The sequence below is a fragment of the Pelobates fuscus genome, chromosome 2 (genome assembly GCF_036172605.1).
Source record: "Pelobates fuscus isolate aPelFus1 chromosome 2, aPelFus1.pri, whole genome shotgun sequence".
In the NCBI taxonomy this organism is placed as follows: Eukaryota; Metazoa; Chordata; class Amphibia; order Anura; family Pelobatidae; genus Pelobates; species Pelobates fuscus.
Genome location: NC_086318.1, coordinates 367,250,436 through 367,277,244, shown reverse-complemented (window position 1 = coordinate 367,277,244; position 26,809 = coordinate 367,250,436). Strand labels below are relative to the sequence as shown.

Here is a 26,809-nt window from a genome sequence, read left to right as displayed (position 1 = left end):
TCTGTTGCGGGAAATAATACCCCGATATGGACTACCATGTTCCATAGGATCAGATAATGGTCCAGTCTTTGTTCACCAGTGTCTACAACAACTGACTCATATGCTTGGTATTAAGTGGAAACTTCATACAGCATATAGGCCTCAGAGTTCTGGGAAAGTGGAAAGGATGAACAGAACTATTAAGAGCCAATTGGCAAAAATGTGTCAAGAAACTTAACTCAAGTGGAATGTTCTTTTGCCAATAGCTCTGTTGCGCATTCGTAGTACACCTACCAGAAGGATGGGTCTCTCACCTTTTGAAATTATGTATGGGCGTCCACCTCCCGTACTTAGTAACTTAAGGGGGGATTTGAGTCAGTTGGGAGAAGGAATTACCCGGCAGCAGATTGTAGAGTTGGGTAAAACTATGGAGGAGGTACAGAAATGGGTACAAGATAGGTTACCTGTGAATATTTATCCACCTGTCCATTCTGATCATCCAGGAGAACAAGTTTGGATAAAGGAGTGGAACAGTGTACCGTTGGGGACAAAGTGGAGGGGTCCTTATGTTGTTCTTTTGTAAACCCCAACAGCTATAAAGGTGGCCGAAGTGACTCTGTGGATTCATCACTCCAGGGTTAAACCAGCAGCAGCAGATTCTTGGCAAGCTACACCAGATCCTGAGAATCCCTGCAAGATCCGGTTGAAGAAAGTGACCCAGTTGGATTGAAAGTGATTTTTGCGAAGAGTTTTGTTACAAGGGAACATCAACAAGAGATCAGCAAGTAGGTGTTTTGACAGCCATAATAAAGCCTGACCACCTGCCTACGTTACATAGCCAGAGTGTCTTGAAGGGATCTCTGTGAAGGAAAGTGATGATCAGAAGGACTCCATTCCCTGAAGCCCTCACATACCTGGAAGCTGAGGTGCCATCTCACGGTCGAAGAGTTAGAAAGAAGATGTCAGGAGTGATGTGTTTAATAATGTATATATGTGTGTGTTTTTAATTATTCAGGAAGGTAGAGGTACCAACACACCAGGCTGCGAGGTTTGCATTAAGACTACGAAAACAGGCAATCACATTTCCCAAACCCTTATTTGGCATTCACAGTATGAGTGTAAAGGACATGTATCTAAGTGTAGATACTTAGGCATAGACTATAGTGTATGCCATTTAGGAGCAGGAGAACCTAAGTGTTTTAGCCCTGAGTATCAACCCCGTACAATTTGGTTGACTATTCGGAATGGAGACTCACAGGGGACCCTGATAAATAAGACCATACTAGAAACCGTACATTCTCCAGGTGTTTTGCTATTTGATGCATGTAAGGCGATATCAGGTGGTAGAAAACCGTGGAATGTATGTGGTGATCTTAAATGGGAAAGAACGTATGGGTCTAATGATAAGTATATTTGCCCCAGTAGTAAGTATAGATATATAGATCCAAAATGCCCAAATAAAGAATACAATTATTGTCCGTATTGGTCCTGTGTGGGGTGGGCAACCTGGGGACAGACAGTAGATAAGGATATGATCGTCACTAAGTTGCCTACCAAGCCATATTGTAAGTCCAGGGAGTGTAACCCAGTCCATATACTTATCAATGACCCAGAACGATTTATAGATAGGTTTGGTAACTTATTTGGGTTCCAGATATATGGAACAGGTTTGGATCCTGGGACAATATTATTTATAGGAATAGAGACCGATACTGAGGCAACCCAGACTCATCAGGTCTTTCATTCCTTCTATGAGGAGATGAGTGTGGAAAATAAGATCCCCCATAATGCGAAAAACTTATTTATAGATCTAGCCGAGAGCATTGCTGGTAGTCTTAATGTAACCAACTGCTATGTGTGTGGAGGTACTAATATGGGAGACCAATGGCCATGGGAAGCAAAGGAGGTAATGTATTCCGGTTCTGAGACAGTTGAACAGTTAATATCTTCTCAAACTGATTATCAAGTGAGTGTTAGAGGTAAATCGGAGTGGCGATTAAAGACCTCCATTATAGGTTATGTTTGCATAGCAAGGAAAGGAATAATGTTTAATACATCTGTAGGAGAATTGACTTGTCTAGGGCAAAAAGCTTATAATGATAGTACAAAAGATACAACTTGGTGGTCAGCTTCAAATGTCTCAGAACCACCTAATTCGTTTGCAAGTTATACCAGTTTAAAGGATGTGTGGTTTGACCTATCTGCTACATCTAGTTGGAAAGCCCCAGTAAATTTGTACTGGATCTGTGGTAAGAAAGCCTATTCGGAGTTACCACAGGACTGGGAAGGGGCATGTGTATTAGGTATGCTCAAACCATCCTTCTTCTTGTTGCCAATTGAAACAGGAGAGACTTTGGGAGTAAAAGTATATGATGTGAATCATAGGAAGAAAAGGGGACCCCTAGAGATAGGTACCTGGGAAGATAATGAGTGGCCTCCCCAGCGTATTATAGATTATTATGGGCCAGCTACGTGAGCAGAGGATGGTACTTATGGATACAGAACCCCAATATACATGCTCAACCGTATCATAAGATTACAGGCAGTGGTTGAGATAATTACCAATGAAACATCACAAGCGCTTAATCTCCTAGCAAAGCACTAGGATGAGGACAGCCGTCTACCAGAATAGATTAGCCTTGGATTACCTATTGGCAGTAGAGGGAGGTGTATGTGGGAAGTTTAATCTAAGCAATTGTTGTCTTCAAATAGATGATGAAGGGCAAGCAATAGCTGAGCTTACTAGCCATATGGTTAAACTAGCACATGTGCCTACTCAAGTATGGAAAGGGTATAATCCGAGTAGTTGGTTTGGTAATTGGTACGAGCAGCTTGGAGGACTCAAGGCACTGGTAGGTGGAGTCATGCTAACCTTGATGCTGTGCCTCTTCCTGCCGTGTCTGATTCCTTTGATAGTTAGGTCTGTGCAGAGCATTATAGAGACTATAGCAGAAAGAAAGGCTGCTGCACAGATAATGGCTGTTTGCAGGTACGAGGCTTTAAATCAAGGAGAACACGTACAGGAAGAGGAATGCTGAGGGGTTCGTATTTCTAGAGAGTCGCAAAGTCTAGTCTGGTTTATGGCAACTTGAGGTGTAAGCAAACCCTGATTAAGTGATGCATCTGGAATTATGAAATATCAGAGGCATCAAAGGGGGGAATGTGGTGGAATCTCGGTAAAAATAAATTTAGTAGGCCGAGATTTCCACGTGGCATATGTGTATGTTGTGTCAGTTAGTTAGCTACACGTAGCTAGGATACTGTCATCAATGTACTGAGCATGTGCAGGAATACAGGATATACGAGTATTCCCCTCCTCCATTGTGCTGGGCAAGCCATGTGAGCAAACTGGAATTTAGTCTCTATTCTGTTGATTGGGTAAGAATACGTGAAGGTGGAACTGATTATAGGAGGAGCTATATGACTATATAAGGTGCCTACACTGTACGATCAGGGCTCAGATTTTAGCTGTTTTTGGTGACATTAGTCCCTCTGAGTCGCGGTCGGTGAATCGAATAAAGATCTCTTCCTTCCTGAAGAAACCTGTGTCCATCTCTCTGTGCTTGGCTTCCGTCAGTTTCTCCGGTATCACCTTAGCAGGTCCTAAAATTACGTAAATTCAACCTGAGATGAACATCAACACAGGACATATTAGACAATGATATGGTTTATTTAACAAAAATATATCCATGACAATAAAGATTGTAACCAAGCACAAAATCAGTCCAGTGCTCTAAAAAGCCAAAAAAAAAACCTTCTTGCACCATGACTTTAGCCAAGTATCTATGAGAAAACAAGGGGCTGGCTGCACTCACCTAAACATGCTTAAATGGGATGCTGCTGGGGGTCAATAAGTACAGTAAAAATGAAAATCCAGCGCACTCCATTATCTACTAAACAGCTACTTTGGTGCTGACAGATTTTGATAGTATTATTAAAAATATCTAAACTAGGCAAAAAAACAATGGGTGTTTAGTTACATTATATGATCATACATTAGATTAGGTGTTTTTAATAAAACTAGCAAAATCTGGCAGCCCCAAAGTAGCTGTTTAATAGATAAGGGAGTGCGCTGGATTTTCATTTTAGCCAAGCATCAACCTCTCTAATAACCCGTAGCCTTTTTACTGTAGTGCACTGCACATGTAACATACTACCTTGGAGATCCTTTTCTTCAGTTTACTTTCTACTTCCCTGAACTTGTTCTTTAGGACCCACCATTATTCTCTGACTTTTTCATTTGTACCAATATGGAACAAGACAGCAGGGTCATCACCAGCCCCTCCCAATATTCCATCCACGCTGTCAGAAACATGCTGGATCCTAGCACCCGGGAGACAGCAAACTGCCTGGTTGAGATGATCAGAGCAGCAAACTACCCTAGATACTCTCTTAATAATAGAGTCCCCTATCACCATGACCTGGCTAGTCTTTCTTACATTCTCAACCCCATCAGTACCAGAGGAGATGTTCCTTCAGCTGTTAGAAGGAGCATATTCCTCCAGTACAGCTACTCCTGAGCTGCACAATTGCTTTAATACTTAAAAACATCAACATGGAGAGCTTATGACCGCATCAGCATCATTAACGCTCATGCCTGGGTTGTCATTAAAGATCTTAAATATCAAATACATTGTAATATATCTCACTGTAACACATAATTTACTTGAGTAATGATAGTCACTTATTAAAAAGTAAATCATCGGAGGGTTGAAATTTAAACATATATACCATGATCTAATTGGTAAAAGCAGACTTAATATTATCCCTTTAACAGCCGTTTGCAGTGCAATAATAACATAGTGTACAGAATTTTACATGTACAGAACCTTCCATAGTGATAAAGGGCCATCATTGAAATATAGAAACAAAAAAAATATCTCTACCAGCTCAGAACTTTAAGGCTAAAAGAAGGTATGATATTACGAGTTATATATTAAAACAGAATACCTATTCATTCCAAAATACATCCTACTTAAGATCATCCATTATAAAAGAGGTTGCTTATGGTTTAATTAAGAACTTGGCTTTTTCAATTATGAAGTGATTATTCCATAAACTGGCTTGTCCTTCCTTGTGGAAATCCATAAGGTAAAGATGGTGAGCTTTACAAAACAAAGTGCAAACCTCCTTACTCCCAAGCAAATGCACCAGGGCTTCATCAGGTCATGGGGCCTGCCAGCACATGTCTTTCTTGCAAGAGCCATGGAGCCCATCCTGGCTGTACTGGAACCACAGGTAGTTCCCACCATGAAAAAGAGGGAGGCAGGGCTGCTGGGAGGCTCACCGGACCACAGAGAAGACATTTGAAAGGTGAACCAAGGTGTACGTGTGAGAGTTGTGTCTGTGTGTCAGTGTATGTATTGCACGTGATGCAGTGTCCTAGTGTCCATGTCTGTGTGTGTCAGTTTGTGCTTCTGTGTATGTGTGTCAGTATATCTGTGCATGTGTGTCAGTCTGTGTGTGTGCCAGTGTGTATTTTTAGGAGCGTATCTCTGTATCAATTTGTCTGTGTCCATCTGTCACATTTAAAATATTTAATGTCAGGAAAACATATTAGATCACCACAAAATTCCTATTGATAGGTTTCCATTCAAAATATTTTTTTATTTAAAGCTTAAAGGTAATTCAAACTCTGTACCAGTGTTTAACTCCTTAACGACGGGTTTATTTTGTCATGGTTGTCCTTCCCTTAAGGACTCGTGGTGGAATAATCACATCATGCGATATTATACCAGCACGGACCATTACTCTGCTGGTAATTGAGAACCCAAGTATTATTTGATACCTGGGATAAAGACCAAAGACAAAAGGTCCTTGCACACTATCCCAAATCCCTATGCACATTTACATAACAAGTGTTTTTTTATTATCACTTTAATGGCCATTAAAGTGAAAGCTGATCTGCCACAACAAGGTAAAACCACTCAGGTGAGTCCTACACTAACAATTCACCTTGCAGCTTTAATCTAAAAGGCAAAATCTCTAATGAGACAGAGAGGGGTATTTCTCTAAATCTCTTATCAACCCTTAATAGGGAACACATGAGGTGGCCGTCAGCACTGTAACATGGCTGTGTAATACAAAAGCAAATACAAACATTTTTGTATGTTTTTATCACTTGATACCTGAGGCTATAATTAGTGGATCCTGACTGACCAATGCTCTGGTTTCTGATCTCATAGTGAGCGCTGCATACGGGCATTTAAATGGGGTTTTAAATTCCTGTTAATAAAATGTGGTGTGAGCAGGGTTAAAGTCCTGCTCACACCAGGGAGTCCAAGGTACCTGTCCATATCTGGGCTCCCCTCTGTCAGCCTGAGCCAGTTTTAGTGGACACAGATAAGCCGTATGAAGCGCTAAAGTCAGTGTGGCATACAGCCTTTGGAATGGAGATTTAAATAAAGTAATGTAGTGTGTCGGGTTAAATCAGTGATCACAACAGGGAGATTCAGGTATCATTCAATACCTGGGGCTCCACTCTGTCAGCTGGACCACAATTAGTGAGAATCAGCTCTGCATACAGCCATTTAAATCTATTGAGAACACTGTGATTGAGCAATTGCACAGCTGGTGCAGCTGGTGCTTGGGAGACCCCCAGAATCTAAACAGACCCTGGAGGAGGGTCTCCTTGCATGTCCCAATGCTATTATAATCTGTGCTGGGCTTTCCTTGTTGTTTAGCATCAATTGCAATGTATTGAGTGTGCTATTTTCAGTGTAACAGGAATCTATCAGTCTATCATACTGAAAACAGCCAAAAGATGACATCATTTTACCCTCTGTTTAGGATTAGAGTAGGATTAGGGACTAGGATTAGGATAAATATTAGGTTTATGTTTAGAATTGGGTTGAGGATTAATTTTAGGATTAGGTATCTGTAAAGGAGATGGGTGCCGTACCGAAGGGGAATGCTGAGATTTCTGGAGATTAAAGTGTAAATATAATATTTGTTATACTCTTCTCGGTGGGCCGTTAGATTTGCAGCTATTTAATAATGTGTATATTATTAGTATAACTGTATTTCCTATAGGTTAATGCTTATGTTTCATGTTTATTTTTAAAGGACACAGTTTCAAAAGCTTGCACTTAATGACAAGCAATTTTTGCATTTTATTGTTGTTTGCGTTCAACTGCAATTTGCATTTTACTAATTTATTGCAGCAACACATATTATATACTTTTTTAAAGGACAAAAGGGTCTTTAATTTGATGTAACATATACATATATAAATGCTTATTTATTATATGAAAAAAGTACAAAAAAAAAAGGGAAAACATTTTTGTTTGTTTTTTACAGTTTTTGCCATAAAAATGTATGCATAATTAGTGCAGGTTAAGGAAAGTAATAAAAAATAAATAAATTTATTTAAGGTTTTTTGATAGTTACAGGTCACAATACACAAGAAGTAAAATAAACTTTTAATGTGGAGCGATTTTAGAATTTGGTATGTTTGTCTTGTACGCTTAATTGCCATAAAAGAAAACAAAATGGCCACACAAAATTATATATTTATATAAACTTCAATCACAGGCTATTTACCTAAGGTTATTTTGCCAATTTTTACGTAGACATTTCACCGCCAATCTCTGCTAAATATTGGAATTAAATTGTGATTTTTGTTTTGGTTTTTGACACTCAAACTTATAACAAAGATCTTCTCATGTGTATTTTGTAAAGTTTATGTGTGCTATTCCTGTACAAAATTTTATTTTGTGTTCAGCTACATCTGCTGAGTACAACGATACCCCCATTGTATATCTTTGACACTATTTCGTGATGCTACTGTGCCATATAGGACACCTGTCCATTTCAGTATTTAGAGAGAGTATTTAGAGAGAGTTTTGAGAGACAGATGTGATGGGTCTATGCTTCAATTTGGGGTATTATAGCAGTTTGACTGTTCAAAGCCCCCCACAAAGGCCTACTATTTGTAAAAGTAGACACTCCAGGGTATCTCATATGGTGCATATTGTGCCTTGATATGCCCCCAATTTTTCACCAATACATGTCAAAGTTTGTGGTAAAAAATGTTTTTTCGCAATTTCTACATACGTATTACATTTTTAGCGTAGGATAATTTTCTTGCTAGTTTGTAGCAAGCCTAATAGCAATTAGCATTTTTTCTGCCTTTTTGACACACACTTCGAGATGTTACTGTATATTTAGCAATCCTTATGTGTGCTACGGCAGTATAACACCTTTTATGTTGCTCAGCTATGTCGTCTTAGTACAACAATACCCCCATGTGTACCTTTTTCAGGGATATGTGGATTTTGAAGGGGCACATTTGAGACACACCAGTTTCATATTTTTCAAAAGTGGATGCTGGGCCTAAGTCTCATTTTAGCAGCTCATGATTGAAAATTACCTCTCAAAGGCCACACCTATTTTTTAAATATAAGCAGTTCATCAATTCAAATTATGAACAAGTGCATGCTACTTGCTGTGAAAGGGGGAATGTTTGGAGTAAACTTTTCAGGGGGTAGTACCCAGTTATCTGCTTCCTGGCAACGCTGTCACGGATCCCGGAACCAAAACACAGACAGACCACAGAGAGAGAAACTTGTAATAACAGTCCTTAGAATGGCCGGGCTATACAAGCAGAGAATAGTCAAGTTACAAGCAGAGGTCAAAGGAGTAAAGAAAAAGGACAAGCCGAGGTCAAGGATCAGAGAAGACAGGATAAACGGGAGACAAAGCCAACATTCGGTAACCAAACAGATGACTAAAATCACACCCCAAAACCGGCCTGGGTGTGGTTAATTTTAAAACAGTGGCCAATACATTGGCCGGGCTGAAAGGGGTAATCAGGGCAGTAATATCTGGTCTCAGCTATTACGCCCCTCTTGTAACACACCCTGCACCTTTTCTGGGGGATTTCATTCTGGGGCTTGATAGAATCCTGAAGCAGAAGTGACCTGTCTTCATTCTTCTGCTAGGCTCCACTGCTAGGCTCTGTGGCACTCAAGCAACCCAGAAATGAGCTGAAACTGAAATTATAGAAACGTGCCTTTCAGCTCAGCATTTGCCTTTTTAAAAATTACAAAAGGTATTGTAGATTGCCGCCTGCATTATATATATGCCCACTTTTTTATACTATGCCCTGGTCTTTCGCATGATAAAATACGGCTGCATCAGTTGACCGGATAGGTCAACTCCCCTATAGGCTGATTGTAATGTGGTATGCAGACTGGCACACGTTTAATTTCCTCTCTGCCACGAGATGCGACCCTGCGTTAGGATGAACACCTCCTTTTATCACAGTTCATTCTGGCAGAGAGCTGCTCTTTCCCCCCTTTTTATTTTTTTTTCTTCTAGAGCCTTTGGGAAACCTGTGCGACTCTTCCGAATAGTGCCACAAGTCACAGTCTCAAAGCAGCATTTTTAGAAGTGGGATACTATTATACAAATTATCAATATACAAGTGATATCCCTTGTTTAGTAATGGCATGATTAGGTCCCAGACAATTTTCCCACTTGTCCCTACTATATATGGGCAACCTGGGGGATCGAGGTGGCTATCCCTTCTTTTGTATACACGGAAGGTGTACACATAGCCACTGCCACTTTCACACAGTTTATAAAATGTTATCCCATATTGGGATCTTTTGGATGGGATGTATGGTTTAAACCCCAGTCTTCCTCCTAAACTTCACGAGGGATTCATCAATAGAGATATATATTTTTTGAGTTATAAATAGTGGCAATTTTTTTGTTAAAGTGGGCAATTAGAGGGTGTATTTTATATAGAAAATCATACTGTGGATGACTTTTTGGGGGGAATTGTCACTAAAGTGCATAAATCACAGTATGTCTTTATATCTGTCCCTACTACTTATTGTCTGGGAAAAAACGGGGGTATTGCAAATGGGGTTTTTAGACCAATACATTCTAATTGTGGGCTTTTTAATTATCCCCATTGGCATTGTCAGTGCCCAGAACTGTTTCAATTCTGGCACACTGGTTGGGTTCCATCTCTCTTTCCTGGCGACAAGAGACTCTTGATTGTGTGCCAGATACTGCTCAGCGTACGGATTAGTCTACGTGACTATCTTCCCAAAAATCTAATCTCCCAAGAACAGCTGCATACAATCCAGCGCATTATAACCAGACAGGTCAGCTTGTATCCCAGGATTGGCAGTGAACTCTGGGATTTCTGGTGAAAAATTAATAGTAGTAATCTGCGCCATTTTTTTAGCATTAGGGGAATCGGCGATTTCTCCTGATGGTCCAGCAGTATCTTACACACAGTCCCTGTCCCCTGCATCACTCCCTGCGTCACTCTCGGAGGCAGTGTTGGTCGGCATAAGCCTCCTCTGCACTATACTTCCTAAGCATTATGGATTAAGGGAATAAACTTTAACTAAATAACTAAACTTTAATTTATTTATTTTTACTTGTTTTCTTTTCTTATCAGCTTAGCACTAGGGTAAAGGGGATTTGGAACCTCTTCAAACAAATGAATTAACTTCAGGGACACAATGTAACAACGATCTGTCTCTCTCCACTTCAAAAACCCACAAGAGGTGGAGGGAAGCGGATCTGATATCCCAGCAGCATTGTGACAACGTGGGCTGGGACATCGCGATTTGCTGTTGCTGGTCTGCCCCTGACTCACAGGCACCCAGCAACAGCGTTAAACCCACAGGTCCGTTATCTGGCGTTAAGTGCTTCCCCAGCATGACGGACCCGGTCCGTCATCTGTCATTAAGGGCTTAAGGTCCTATTTTCTTTTATATATATATATATATATATATATACAAAAATAGAAGATTCCATGCACTCTTGCTTGAAGTAAATAAATAAATAGTATAAATAATACTTGCCGGGTGCCAAATCCCATGGGGATGTAGATAGAACAAAAAATAGCAGTGACTGGGTTGCACTCACGGTCTTTTGTAGAAAAGGTATAACTTTATTCCATAAGTGGTAGAGAAATCGACGTTTCGGTCCACACAGGGACCTTCCTCAGGATCTGTCATTTGATCCTGAGGAAGGTCCCTGTGTGGACCGAAAACGTCGATTTCTCTACCACTTATGGAATAAAGTTATACCTTTTCTACAAAAGACCGTGAGTGCAACCCAGTCACTGCTATTTTTTGTTATATATATATATATATATATATATATATATATATATATATATATATATATATATATTTATATTTATATATTTATATATATATATATACATAGCAAAAACCAAAAAGGTTATGGTGGGGAGAAAATTGTGATTGAAAACCCCTTCCACCTGAAGTCTGATGAGTTGTGGCGAAACGCGCGCGTCAGGGGCCATCGGGGATTCACAGCAACAGCTGTAAGTGTGGAGTCTGACCGGTATCTCCACATTCCTTCATGAATCCTGAGCAGTTTTTCTGTTAGCTCGTGAGCAGACGTTTTGAACTAGCCTCCATCCTCTTTATTCTCTAGAGATGGGTGGCTATTCACTTTTTCCGATAAGCAGCTGTATTAGTTCCATACCTATTATTATAGGTTAGTCCTGACAGTCTAGCTCCCGCTTTTTCTAACAGATTGAGTGATTCAGCTCGAGCTATCTCAGCTCTACAGTGTGATCAGCATTATTAGCTACTTTTACCAAGCATGAACTGCAACATTGTTTTGTGGCAATGAATATGCATCAGAGCTATTTAAGCTCTATATTGTGATCTAGCATTATTAGCTACTTTTACCAAGCATTAACTGCAACATTGTTTTGTTGCAATGAACATGTGTCAGAGGCACTCTGAAAACTTTTGAACAGATCCTCTGTGTGTTTCATCTATTATATACCTATATGTTTGATCCATCTGCATGTTTAAACTGAACTTTTATATGTAGTATTTTACCACAATTATGTTCGGTTTACAACTTTAGATATCTTTATGTGCTAGGTTTGAGACACCATGCCGTCCTGGACATTTGTTGTCTAAATCTGCTGATTAATCTTTATACACTTAATATCTGTTACTTCATCACTTTAGATCCTTAGGTGCTAGGATTGAGGCACTACGCTGTCCTAGACACACGGGGTTACAAATTGCTGATGAATTTTTACACATTCAATATGTTATTACTTTATTGATGTTTAAACACTTTTCAGTCATTTTTTATTATCGTATTAATAAAAGTTACATTTTAATTCATTTCTTAAGGGCACTCCAGTTTCTCCTCTTGCCTGTTACTACTTTGGTAGTTTACTGTGGGTTAACCCCACCTATTGAGTGTTTCCCTTTAGCTTCCAGTTTCTCTTTGTTTTCTCTTGTGTTAAATGTTAAACAAAAATCTGCACACCAGTCAAGCCATAAGACTTGCTTTTCCCATAGAAATCACAAATTTGCAGTGATATTACTACTGCAAGGAGTTCTGGGTGGCCCTAACATTAACTATATATACAGTTGTGGATGAATTGTTTTCACTTTTTTACCGTTATTTTCTTAAAAAAATAAAATAATAATAAAACACTATTTGAAAAGATTAGGGTTCAAGTTAGGATTAGGGCCAGCAAGACAATCCATTTACTGAAATCCCCTGCCTGTGGGGCCAGTATTTATAATGATAAGGGGCATGTGCCAATGCTAGCACTAAGCTGGACTGCCAGGTAAGGCGTCCAGATCCTGCATACTATATTTTGCCTCATTCATAATCTCTAATAAATAGAGGCTCAGGCAGCATTTATGATTACATATAGTACTTTTAACATTAAAATGTTCTTATTGGTTTTTACTCTCAGGACACCCCTCAATAGAAAAGCATTGAGGATCCTACTGTGCATGCATGGCAAGTGGCAATAGGATTATTTTCATAGAGATGCATTACGGTATTTCTCTATGGAGAGACTTGACTGCGTTTGACATCATCATGATGTCAAACAAAGAAAACTTTACACGTTTTTACATGGAAATGCCTCTAAACGCAGTATGATTAACAGTCACTAGAGGCACACTGATTGACAAACATAAACACAACTTTTTCTCATAAATGGCAATGGTTATACTTGTCACCATACAAAGAGAGCACCAAGGCACCAAAACCACTATATTAAGCTGCAATAGTATTGGTGCTCAGGGTGCCCCTTTAACTAAAACAAGAAAAAAACAAAAGATAATTTTTTTAGGGCATAAATTGCCTTTTCTTGCCCTAAATTGCTGATACCTATAAGTGGTAATTTGCTACATGCTAACAGCATAGAGGACTTTGTGTGGGGCAATACATACACGTTACCTAAATGCACTGCCGCAAATCAGAATGAACTGATATACTGCATCGGTCAGTAATAACCAAAGAGACTGTCGGACACAAAGCGAGTACTCAAAATGGAGATTTCATTCACAAAATGCGTGGGTGACAAGGTCCTTTTTAAGTACATATTAAACCTCTATACAATTTCCTAATTAAGTGAGCAGCAATTGTACAGATTAAATATAGATGTCAAAAGGATGCACGCACACAACCTGGTGCAGTAACAAGGCCTAGTGTGCCGCACTCAGACACCGAGTAAGAAAATGGACATGTAGATCTCTACTGAGGTGGCCATATTTACTGCCAGCTCTGCACAAATGACATAGATGAGAAGCTAAACACTAAACCTAAAATATATTTGAAATTATACATTTACAAAGAGTTTTAAGAAATATGAATTATTTATTATGAAAGATGAATAAAAAATAAAAATAATAATCATTGGGATTTAAAAATAAACAAAAAAAACAACACAATGCAGTTTCTGACCAATCAGAGCACTTTAGAACTCATGACATAGAACTTGGCTCATGCACCTGCCACTTCACTTCAAACCTTTTGAGAGCGATTTTGATTGGTGACAGTTGGCAAAATTTTTATTCGACAATTCGTGGATTAAAACCATCAAACTCAAACATGGATGGTAAGAAGACGAAGAAGAGGACCGCTGAAGACGTAGAGAGCAGAGGAAGAACACAACAAAAAGAAGACAACAAGGACAGTGACATCAGGAAAGAGCTACAGGTGAAGAAAAGGAAGAAAGAAGAACCTAAAGATGAAGAAGGAAAACAACGCGCGAGTGAAGAGGAAATTAATGAAGAAATCAGCGACTCTCCAGAAGATCCAGGTCCATCTTTGGATTCATCTCTTTCGCTGGAGAGATTTACATTCCACCGACTGCTTGGCAAGGGTGGCTATGGAAAGGTACGCAATTTGTGAAATATCCATTTACACAGCAGATATGTTTTTTACAAAAGAAACTGAATTTTTAGGGGTGATGTAACACATTATTGATTAATATAATTCTCAATAATTGGTTATAGGATGTACACCCTTATCAAATCATTTAAAGATTTATATTCAAAAGCTTAAACATGTGATTTGTCTCTGATTGTGGTCACTTAGTTTCATCTATTGCTGGTTTTAACTTGAAAATACATTAATATATTCTGTTTGCTCCCCTGTAAGATTGAACTTAATGTCAATTTATTTTAGCAACAATTAGAAAATGTATTGAAAAATTAGATTCAGAGATAGGTTATAAAACCTATTCTGTTGTTTAGATAGGGTTAGGTGAGTAATACGGGCATAACCCTGTGTAACGTTACAAATTAGACTAGCACTGGTATAATTAAGACCAGACCTGCTCCCCTTTCTTTCATTTATTGTTTGTTTTTTGTTACACATTTTTATTTTAGCACATGTTTTCATCCATTATTACTTGGTATAAATCCTTTAACCATTTTTCTAATAAAATTGTATTTAAAATATCTTCTATTTAAGAATGATTTTTTTAATCGGTTGTAATCTCAGTGAAACCTGCCTCCCCCCACTTTTCAAGTGGGAGATCCCACCTTCCCATTTTCTCTCTACTTTATTTTAAGATTAGTTCTATGGGCAGTGCACAGTATTAAAAACCAAACAAGGTTATTATTATTATTATTATTATTATTATTATTATTATTATTGGCATTTATATAGAGCCAACTAATTCTGCATCGCTTTACAATATTATGAAAGGGGGGAAATGTACAATAAATGAGACAATTACACAGTAACACAGGAACAATAGGAAGATGAGGGTTAATTCCCTAAACAGTATGTAATGGGAAGAATTATAAAAATTAGCTTAAAGTAGGCCTTCACCCATTTTAACCCAAATAATATTGCCTTCTCAATTGACATCAACATACTCTTTGGTGAATAAATTCCATATTCCATATTTCTTACATGTTCCTCTGTTGGATATTTAATTGTCATTTAGTTAGTAGTACTGGAAATTGATAGTGTTTGTTGTGATTTTTCACTGTAATTATGGCCAGTTTAATCCACTCCAACTGTCACTACAATTGCTACTTCCTGGTCACATGACCTGATAGGAATGATGGACATTCTCAAAGATACAGTAGGATAGCGAGAGAGATACATTTCTACTAAATGTCAATGGAAACTGTATCACAGTCTATTGTTATGAAAACTTAATCATTTCTACTTAAGAAAACATTTACTATGCTTATGTTTTATGGATTGAATAAATAAAAGTGCAATAGAGGATATTTTCACATTTTGAAGATTTAATAAAGCTTTATAGAGTATACTTACTTACATACTACAATACACAGGAAGTTACTGTGTTAATTATGTGATTGTACAATGGGTCACCCAGCTAATACTGTATCATTTGTAACATTTGGGTCTCTGTTAAGAACCAATGCACTGGATTCTCTTTTTGTTTGTGCTATTGTTTGTGCTGATATTTGTATTTTTGCTGTGTATTTTCTAAAGCTGATGTGCGCTACTATAATAAAAATATTCTGTTCAATTACAGCAATACTCTCCGTGTGTGTAAAAAAAAAAATAAAATAAAAAAAAAAAAATATATATATATATATATATATATATATATATACACACACACTCAAAGTAGTGCACTCACTGGTCTTCTTAATTTGCAAACTTTATTCACCAATGTTCAGTAACTTTACAATACCATCAAAGTTTTGGTCCTCATCCGGACTAGGACTGAAACGCTGATGATACTGTAAAGTTACTGAACATTGGTGTTGTGGACAAAAATATTAACCCAATTTATGTTAGTAAAATGCCTATTTACTCAGCATAACTACAATCAGCATTATTCAACTTTATATGTGATTTACCTAAAATGGCCGCTAGGGTGTTTCCCCTTGACATCGACTAACACCCTTATTAACAAGATGGCGCTGGAATCTGGGGGAGACCTCCAATTATTGATGTATTATTCCATGTTATCTCTGACAATGCATATGGTGTCATTTTGCTTTATAAGGGGCATGCCGTCCCCTCAGAATAAACATTCCTCAAGTTTTTCATTAACCCGAAACCTGTGTCTGTGTCTGGAGCATGCACGCATTACTTCTTAATTTGGCCCGGGGGCAGATACGCAAGATAATCAATTAATTGATTGTTTCCACATCAATTGGTGAATAAAGTTTGCAAATTAAGAAGGCCAGTGAGTGCCCTTCTATGAGTGTATGTATTGTTAAAAGGCTGGAGGAGCACCTTAGCAAGTAAAGAGTGAGTGGATTTGTGAGTGGTCTGACATCATATTCTGGCTCCCGGCATCACTAAGCAGTGCGAGGTTGCTGTGCTATAGAAGATGCCGCCCGCCTCGTGTGGGGGCCCGAAGGTGGCCAGCCGTGCCATAGGTTCGCCATCGCTGCAATAAATTATAAGTGGTGCCAATGGTTTAGATATACCATTAGAATGCTAAACACTGTGAATGAATATGCTTTTGTCACAATCTATCTGATATATTAGCTTCAATCAGCCATATCTGGTACAGAATGCAGTATATAAACAGGGCAGGGATTGGATTTGTGCACAGCTACTCTGTTGTGTTTTTTATCAAGTTAGGTGTAATGAGATCATAGGGCATATTAAAGATAGTTTAAAGGAGAAAGGCTAAAAAAACTAAATACTAATGTATTTTACAAGATATGTCTGTAATATAATAACGACACCGTAGGTTTCTTAAAGGGAAACTATAGTGCCAGGAAATCAAAGTTGTTTTCCTGGCACCATAGCTTCCCCCTGCCTCACAGCCCTCACCCCCATGCTGCAGAAGGAGTTAAAGCCCTGTCGGCGCTGGTTTGGGTTTGCCTCTGCTCCTCCCCTGCTGACGTCATCCGTCAGGGAAGACCTAATGCATATGCACGGCAATGGCCATGCTTGCATTAGTATTTCTACCATAGGGGGTTTAACATGACACTGGATGTCCTCATGCATAGCGTGTGGGCGTCCAGCATCAGTTAGGCGACCAAATGTCACCTAAAAACCCTCTAGTGGCTGTTTGGTAGAAAATCACTAGAGTTGGAGTTTACCCTCAAAGGTAATTATCGTAGTTTATTAAAGACTGCAATAATTACCTTTGCAGGGTCAAGGAGCCTGGAACTATGCACCCAAATCACTTCAATGAGCTGAACTGGTCAGGGTGCCTATAGTGTCCTTTAAGGTAAATATAGCTTGCTACATTTAAAACATTTGTGTCAGTTTTCCTTTAAATACATCATGCTAATAGATATGTTATCACACAAGGATTGACACAACATTCTGAAAGCCTTTTTATTTATGTGTCATTCAGGTCTTCCTGGCATCGGATAAAACAACGAAGAAGGTGGCGGCTTTGAAAATAGTGAGAAAGAAAGACCTTCTCACTGAAGCCTGCGAGAGGACACTCACTGAACGTCGAGTGCTGGAGATGGCAGCCGGAAGTCCTTACCTAACCAAAGCCTATGGAGCGTTTCAGATCCCGGTAATTCCTTAATGGTCATAAATCAACTTTCCATTAACAAACCAACCAGCAATATATCTGCAGATGTTTGCTTTAAATTTTCTGTGGCAAATTGGTTTATACTTTCTAACCCATACCTAGCTCGTTCACTATCTCCATCCAGATTAAGAAAGATTAGCAACTCATAATTAGAAAGAGTAATTTTTGCATTATCCATTAGGCTACATATGGAATGCTCAAATTTGTACTTATTTTGTGTTCTTTGCATATTTCACATGGCTATATTTTAAACATTTCTTTCAAAGTTTGCAATATTAATTGTGTTTGTGCTATGTATTTTGTTAACTTGATGTGAATAGCAGTTACAGTACTAGAGAGATGCTCAGTCCCTTAAGCACTAAAAGTGCTGAACTCTCAAGTGCAGTGTCAGAGGGATTGCTAGATTCCTGGCACCAGTGACACTAAAAATAAAGTGCCAAAGGAATGTTCCATCTCTCAGGAACAAAGATAATCAGCACACTCAACCCTAGGAGTCGTTGCAGAGGGTTCTCAGGTCAGTTTCAATGCAGTTGATCATGTTTGTGGTGGCAAGAACAAAAATTATGTTTCAATGCGCCAATCTCAACTTGATGCCAAAACGCTATAATTGTGTATTTGCCAACATTCTGAACTCTTGCACTTTGTTTGAAGTTTCGATATTTCAAAACTTAGGTGAATTATTGAATTTCCGATATTTCAAGGCTAACAGGAAGCAAAAAAAATTGTGAATTTGCCTATTCAGGAGTGATCAGTGGTATCTCCAAATTTACTCTTAGAAAACATCTAGTGTCAGTTTTGGGTTACATTTTGATTTATCTGTTATTTTTTTGAATATAAATATATATATATGTATATATATATTCCAATATTAATACGTTTTAAGGATTATAAATCAAGGCATTCATGTTTCCGCATGTTTTTTTTTCTTCTCAAAATTGCATAAACACAGTGATCAACGGCACTCCATTACAGTTGGTTCCTTAAACAGAGCATCGGTTTTTTTTTCACAGCTCTAGGATTTAGATTGCCATAGAAAAAAATATTGCAAAGTACGAGAAATATGTTTTAACAAGTTTTCTTTTTGATGTTTAAGTGTTTGTGTTGTGAAGTATATCCCATTGTATTTTATTGTCAACCAGACCCATCTATGCTACGTGTTGGAGTATCTGCATGGTGGTGATCTTGACAGCTTCTTGAAAAGAAACCTCAGACTGGAACCTTGCATTGCAATGTAAGTCTTAAAAGACAATGCTTAAAATGGAGACCGGACGATGAGAGGGGAAATATGGGTCAGAGCAATGAGAAGATTTAACAGGAAGAAATATGACAAGGGCTGAGGAAAGAGTCACATTTAAAGATTTTTTTTGGAAAAGAGGGTCGGTAAAGGAACCCTGAAGTTTCAAATAAAATTCTAATAGTTTGAATAATGACCAAATCACCCAGCATAAACATTCACAGATTAAAAATATCATTAAAGTTTATGGAACAATGTTAAATAATGTTTTTCTATTAAAAGAACAGAAGTACAATTCTCAACATCGAGCCACTGTATATAATGACAGGAGGATTGGAAAGGAATTAATTTGGGTGGGAGTGAAAGGAGACAGTTATCAATAAACAATATACAGCTGCCCACCACCACGTTTTCTACTATTAGCATTGGTTGGTAGACACTGGTGAATGCCATAGATAAAGAATTTAGAAAAATTAGGAACATCAGTGAGTCTGAAACATATATACAATAAATATACTCTGAATATAAATATTCTACAAAATGCTAACTCAGTATGAACCCATGTTGCGTGATGATGTAGAAATGTGTGGGCACATACACCTAGTGTTGCTAAGAAACAAGCATACAATGTATAACAAAATGTGTCGGGGTATAAAAACAACGACATATAAACAAGGAGGAAAGGGTAGAAAGAGTGAAGGCTTGTTACTAAAGTATCTCAGCTAAAGCATAACTGTACATGAGTCCAATCGATCATCAAACGTAGAAGCCGAGAATCGACAAATAGGAGGAGATGCAGGAGATAGAGGACTGTGGTTGCATGTGATTGAAGTGTCTAAGGGTAAACAGTGAAATCACAGTGTGTGCTGCATGCAACCAGTGATCAACATGTGAAATTAGAGCAAGTATGCCGGTGTGTGAGTTCATACAGTGATAGACAGTACAGAGTGAGAAAGACAAGCTGGTAAAAAAAAAAAAAAAACTGTAATTAGAGGCAGATCAAAGATATAGATATACCGAGGAGCTCAAAATAGACAAAAACCTACTGCAACTGGTGCTAAATAGACTCATAACATATAATACTGTTTTTACACATAACACTAGGCAACAATATGAACAACAGATAAGCACAAGACATTTTGCATACAACCGAACATGTAAGAGCTATGTAAATGGATGGAAAATTGCCACAATGAGTAATAGCAAATATAAAGGAAGCTAGTCAATAAAAGGGATAAGAAGATGCCTGCTATGTATGGTATAGATGTCCTAACAAGGTATACACGTGTTATACAGAGAAATATTATTGAAGTTTGCAATAGAAACATATTTGATAATAAAAAGTATTCACACCAGTAATACTAGAAAAAGTATATGTGACAGTAAGAAAAGTGAATAATGTAGGCAGGAGAGAGCTCTGATTTTATATATATATAAATTATTACAGTGGATTTTCCCTAGGTCAGCTCATTTAGGAAGATCTCATTTTAAGAAGTAAGTTCATTTTATATTAAATACTTTGTTGATTAATATTTGAATTCTTGTTTATTAGATTCCTCGCTGTGGAGATTGCGTGTGGACTCCAATATCTCCACCAACACGACATTGTGCATCGGTAAACACATCTTCGTTAAGCGATATATTTATAAGCTTGCTCTCTCTACACTGTGCTGTTCCTTTTTTATCCATATTGTTTAGCTACATTTTTACCTTTCTCTCAGGTGAGTTAAGATTTTTTGCTCTCACACTTCACCTGTAAGAGGGCATTATACAAACCGTTTCAACTTTACACGAAGAAGAGGCTTTTTACTTACGTTTGAGAAAAACATGTACTCGTGTGGGGCCGAGCAGAAAAAAGGAAGGGCAGGATAAGAAAGAAAGAAGCAGAATGGTCATTTCTAGTCCACCTGATTAAGAGAAAAGTAAAAAACTGCATTAATTAAAACTTAATTACAAAATCCTTTTTTAAATTGTCTCCTAAATTCAGGTATAAGCAGCCTGTTCATTTCTCTGTGAATTGATGGGGCATTATTTCATTGATTGGCTATAGCTCATAAATAGATTTGTACATACTTCCAGTATTTTACTATTAGTAAGCCATGTAAACGACCTGTTTCATGACAGATCTTCAATAAACTATACATCTTATGATATTTCTCTCTACAGAGACATAAAGCCAAGGAACATAATGCTGGATGAAGTGGGTCACATCAGGATAGGCGACTTTGGACTGGCGCTGGAGATGCACGGCAAGAGGAAAGCAAAGGGTTACGCAGGCACTGTAGATTATATGGCTCCAGAGGTAGGATTGACCATGGCTACTGTTTGGGTTTGAGGCTACATGACTTGATCATATTACACCTCACCAAGAGCAACAATCACTCTGTAGCTAAACAGATCTTTATAGCTATGAAGATGAAGAACTAGAATTCAACATTTCTATCAATGCTCATGTTATTCTCCTTTGTAATAAGGTATTATGGTTGATATTATAATGAGCATGGGTTAACATCTTTATTTATTATGGCTGATGGCAACAGTGCTTGGCTAGGTCCTGCAAACTTTAAAGACAATTCTTTAAAATTGAAAAACACCTTCAGTGATTGTCTATACTGTCCCAACCAGTCATATTGCTCCGAATCATTGCACATTTGTAGTGAAATATATATTTTTTATAAGTTTCCTATTTTAATAGGCAGACGATGAGAACAGCATTATATTTGACAGTAATACCTTCTTTCCTGTACGGAAACACTTGACTAATAATTTCTGAAATTATGTTGGCAGATGCGGAAAGGAAGAAAATACAATGCTGCAGTAGATTGGTGGGCCTATGGTCTAATCCTTCATAAACTGGCCAAGAGAGCATTTCCAAAAAATCCAAATGCTGCCCAAACAATGCTTCATGACACCACAGACCACCCTGAGTGTCAAAGAAAACAGGTCAAAGATCTCGTGAAAAAGGTGTGTATGATCCGGCAGTCTAGATTAATGTCCTGAAAAAGAAAACAATTCTATGAAAAACTTACTCTTTGCACAGCTAAAAAAAGAGAACATATATTTATAGAAAACTATTAACAAAGAGTGACACGGAATGGCCATAAATGACAATGGTATCTATATATGGTAATATCGAAAAAAAGATAAATTAATTCAGTCAAATGCTTATAGCTCATACCAGCAGTCCATCGCTGGGAAGATTCCTTATAGTCGTATAAGACAGGATAATATTTAAGGAGGGGATTTCAGGAAATAAAATATATACACAACTAAACAATCAAGAACACAGTGATAAAATGACTAAAACTAGAGAGAATCGGGAACTGGCGCTGGGTTAGGTAGTGTCTCCTATTGAGAGCAGGAGAACCTTAAACACTGCATTCAACATATGAAGTCGAGTGGAGATAAAAGCGAGTGTACTAGTAATAATCTTGCACCTTTGATTCTTAGAATGTCCCTTTAACCTTGTGATGCTGCATACAGATTTACAGATATCTATATTGTGTTTGCATGTGTTTTAGTAAATGAATAAAGGCAGTGGCGGTTTTATTGTTGACATTCTACTCTTCCATTTGCAGCTCCTGTGCAAAAATCCATCTCAGCGCTTGAGGGCAGCTAGCAGCATCCGATTCCATCCTTTCTTCCAGTCCATTGACTGGGATGAGCTGGAGGCTGGCAGGCTAGATCCCCCCTTTGTGCTAAGAACAGTAAGTATACGGAAACTTCAAACAGAGACCAGAAAAATCAATGTAACAAAATGAGTGACTAGTTTATGAAAATATAAGAGGGACGATCAAAGGGCTAATATGGTGTGACCGTGGATTACTGGTTGTGATTGGGACTATGTATATCTGAGTATTATGGGGTAATTGGAAACAATATCTAAACTTGGCAGCACTGCAAGCTCTAAAGTGTCCACTCCAGCCATATCCATACACCGCTGTCCCTAACCAAACAGCTGTGCCTGTCCCTTTGTACCCAACTATCTTGAAAAACCTCATAGGAAAGCACGGTGTGGAAGGCCTAATGCTGGGGTGGGGCTCACTGTTAATCCACATTAGGTTTCCAGATCACACTGAGGTCGAAGAAAGAGGAGCCCGATCCAGCACCCAGGGACCTTAGCGCTGGAATCAGGTAAGTGCTCATGGCCTGGGTGCAGTGGAAGCATAGGGATACTGTAGTGTTAGGAAAACAGTTTTGCATTCCTAACACTATAGTGTTTCTTGAAGCAATCTAGCCTTTAATTCTTCCTTTTGTTCATTGGCACTATGGCTAGAACACTGTGATAATAGGAAAATTACACCAGTTTATCCATATAGCTTTTGGCATTCTGCAATCTCACTCCGCCATCTTTTACATCCGTATTGGTGTTCTTATACTGCTTTCTAGGAATGGTAACTCTTATTGGATGTGTTGTTGTACAATGTGTAAATAGTACAGTAACTTCTTATGTCTTCTCTTTATAGCCACCACTGGAGAGCTTAATATCACGAGTAATACAGGAGACCCTAACATCTCGATACGAAGCATTTACTCCATCTATTCCACCAGAGCAGCAGCAGTTGTTTCTTGGATTTTCTTTTAACACCCTCTCCTAGCCTACTGCAGCATTGTGAATTTTCTTCAACATCTCTTTCCCTGACAACGAGGGACCGTGAAGAAAAGGTAAAGTTACGGCGTTACGTTGTCTCCTTGGCTGTGGGTAGAGAGCTCCAAGCTGAAAGGGATGAGGGTAGACCTGTCCAGCGTTTTAGTTGTACTCCAGTCACCTTTCGTTTACCTAGAAAGCGATAGTGCTGTAACATCAATATCACAGTCAGTGTTTACTTTCTTTTAAACTATGATTTGTGCAGTCAGTGAAGTAACTGGCTGTGTCAGTGAGATTTGGATTTTGTTTGTCTGTACAGGCAGTGATGTAACTGCTCTGTCAGTGTTTTTCTTTTCTTTTCTTTTAGCTATACAGGCAGTGGGGTAACTGCTCTGTCAGTGTTTTTCTTTTTATTTGTATGTTTGTTATTTTAATCTGTACAGGCAGTGAAGTAACTGCTCTGTCAGTGTTTTTATTTTATTTTATTTTAACTATACAGGCAGTGAAGTAACTGCTCTGTCAGTGTTTTTCTTTTCTTTTCTTTTAACTATACAGGCAGTGATGTAACTGCTCTGTCAGTATTAGGTTTTATTTTTTGCACAGGCAGTGAATTAACTGGTTGTGTCATTTTTTTTCATTCACAATCAGCAGTGAAGTAAACTGCTGTAAGATTTCATTTAATTTGGTTTTAGCAGCAAATAGTGAAAGTAACTGGCTGCTGTGATTTTTTATTTGATTTTGCATTTTTTCTTACAAACTGACTGTGATGGAAAGAAGCTGCACAAAGCTAGCTGCCGCACTGCTTTTTTTAATACTAGGTCAACGTTAATTTAAAATGCCCCACATTTCTTTTCATTCTAATTTTTAGAATTAAAAAAAAATGTTTTTGCACAGTCTCAGTTTCCCTAAACTCCAGTAAGTAGGCAGGCCCGGACTGGCCATCAGGAAAACAGGGCAAATGCTGATGGGTCACAGTGGCCATGAACTGGGGCCGACCAGGGAGATCACATCCTCTCCCTGCCGGCCCCTCCACGTCGGAGTGCAAGGAGAAAGTTGCGCGGTCGGCAAAGAAAGGGTTCCACAGTAGTCAGGGAGATCAAGCCTATGTACTGCAGGGGAGAATGCAGTGAAATGCTCCCTGAAGTGATCAGAGCATTGCGGTGGGTTACCAAAGCAACGAAAGAGCACCGCTGCTGGTGCAGTGCGCCCAAGAGGACCACTGGGGATCATTATTCCCATCCCTGGCCCAAGGTAAGTCAAAGAGAGGGGATCGTAACAAATTAATATAATTAATTACTACTGTATGCTAATATTTTAAGCACCTCTCCACAGTACAGCCCCTAAACCCCACAGTGCAGCCCCTTTCCCACTACTATACAACCCTTTATCACCCCACTGTGCAGGCCCTTATCCCTCACAGTACATTCTCCATTCCCCCCACTGTACAGCCCCTTATCACCCACAATGCAGCCACTTACCACCCCCACAGAGCAGTCTTACTCCCCACAGTAGCCCCTCACAATACAGGATTTTACCCACTCACTGTGTAGCCCCTTAGCCCCACAGCCCCTGAGTGCAATCCCCTACCCCTCCCCACTGTTTAGCTCCTTACCCACACAATAAAGCCCATTATACCTGCAGTGCAGCCCTCAGTCCCTTACAACCCCACAGTGCAACCCCTTACTCTACACAGTGCAGCACCCATAACCCTTACTGTACACCCCTTTACTACTCCTTACCTCTCATAGTGCAGCCTTACCCTATACAACAAAGTCCCTTACTCCCACACAGTGCACCCCCTATCCACCACAGACATAGTATAGCCCATATCCTCCCATATACTAGAGTCCCTCTACACAAACACACACACACACATACACATTACATCCCCTACCCCCTCTACACATTCTGTATATTCCCTATCTACAAATACACTACAACCCTATTCCCCACACAACCGGCACACACTGCTGCACTATCCAGACACACACTAGACTGCGAACAGCCCCATCCACACAGACATACACACAATCCCACATGCACATTGCACCATATGCAGCCTACCCAACACACATTAACACCATAAGCAACCTCCATATGGATACAACATCACATGTAGTCTCTTCTGTATACACATACAAATACACACACACTCTACCCTGTTTTAACACTGTCACTCTTATGATCTCTGGTTTGTGCCCCACTCATGGGGAAACCAGAGACAAGTCACCAGCAAACACAAAAGACATGTATCATTAGAATAGCTTTCACTGTGTCAAACACAGGACATTTTGCCCAAGTGAGTGCTCATTATTAGGGCCCTGCAAATGGGCTGCCCTGTAGGGGAAATGTCCTGACATGCCCACTTTAGGGTCAGTACGTGCCAATGATGACTCCTATTGAGCTGCTCTGCCTTAAAATGCTAGGGCCGAATTATTGTCCTAGTCTGGCCCTGTAAGTAGGTGCCTATTCGAATAATTAAACTACCAGGAGTTCTTAGCCACCAGCACTATGTGCCAGTGGAAATACTTTTCCTTAATAGTAAGGTGCTCTGTAGTATGCCAAATCCATCTAAAATTTACACTACTAGGGATGCCCAGGTCTAGTAAATATGTAATGCCTGTCTTGCCCCTCAGTCCATTTGGAAGTAATGGGCTAATATGATTCGTGGAAAGCCCCTGCTCTTCAACAAATGAAAAGCGTGACATTTCCAATAACCCAGCCAGTAACTTTTAAATTAAAGATAACCCAGACATGGGTTTAAATAAGTGGAAAAATTACCGCCTCTGTAGCTGGGGTGGCTGCATCAGTGCCTGCAGGGTTTGGGGGTCCATCGGGTAGTCCACCCATTTAGCAGCGTGACCCGGCCCCTTTAACCCCTTAAGGACCAAACTTCTGGAATAAAAGGGAATCATGACATGTCACACATGTCATGTGTCCTTAGGGGGTTAATGTCGGCATCCAGCGCTGGGAGGAAATTATTAACTTCACCCAGCTTACATACCGCGCGGGATAATGAAGACGACAGATATGTAAATTACAACTATAGTATTGATATATGTGTATCAATGTATACCAGTGTGTGTGTGTGTTCCAACCCAGCATCCAAGAGACGTCATTGCAGCTTTAAACTCATATAGACTTAAACAAGAAATTATGAGGGCAATGAGATCCAAGTCCCTACAGGACTCTAAATATGAATCCATATGATAGTAGTTCCAGGTAAAAAGAAGTA

General features: G+C 39.0%; 1 protein-coding gene across 1 annotated transcript in view; it reads left to right on the top strand.

The window, feature by feature from the left end:
• Positions 1-13,857: 13,857 nt before the first annotated feature.
• LOC134586359 (protein kinase C-like) overlaps positions 13,858-26,809 on the top strand; it is a 59,530-nt gene continuing 46,578 nt past the window's right edge. Inside the window, exons 1-7 of the mRNA XM_063441835.1 lie at positions 13,858-14,145; positions 17,564-17,734; positions 18,892-18,983; positions 20,539-20,601; positions 21,153-21,288; positions 21,774-21,950; positions 22,565-22,693. Coding sequence (XP_063297905.1) covers positions 13,858-14,145; positions 17,564-17,734; positions 18,892-18,983; positions 20,539-20,601; positions 21,153-21,288; positions 21,774-21,950; positions 22,565-22,693 — 1,056 coding nt within the window. The remainder of the gene's footprint in view (positions 14,146-17,563; positions 17,735-18,891; positions 18,984-20,538; positions 20,602-21,152; positions 21,289-21,773; positions 21,951-22,564; positions 22,694-26,809) is intronic.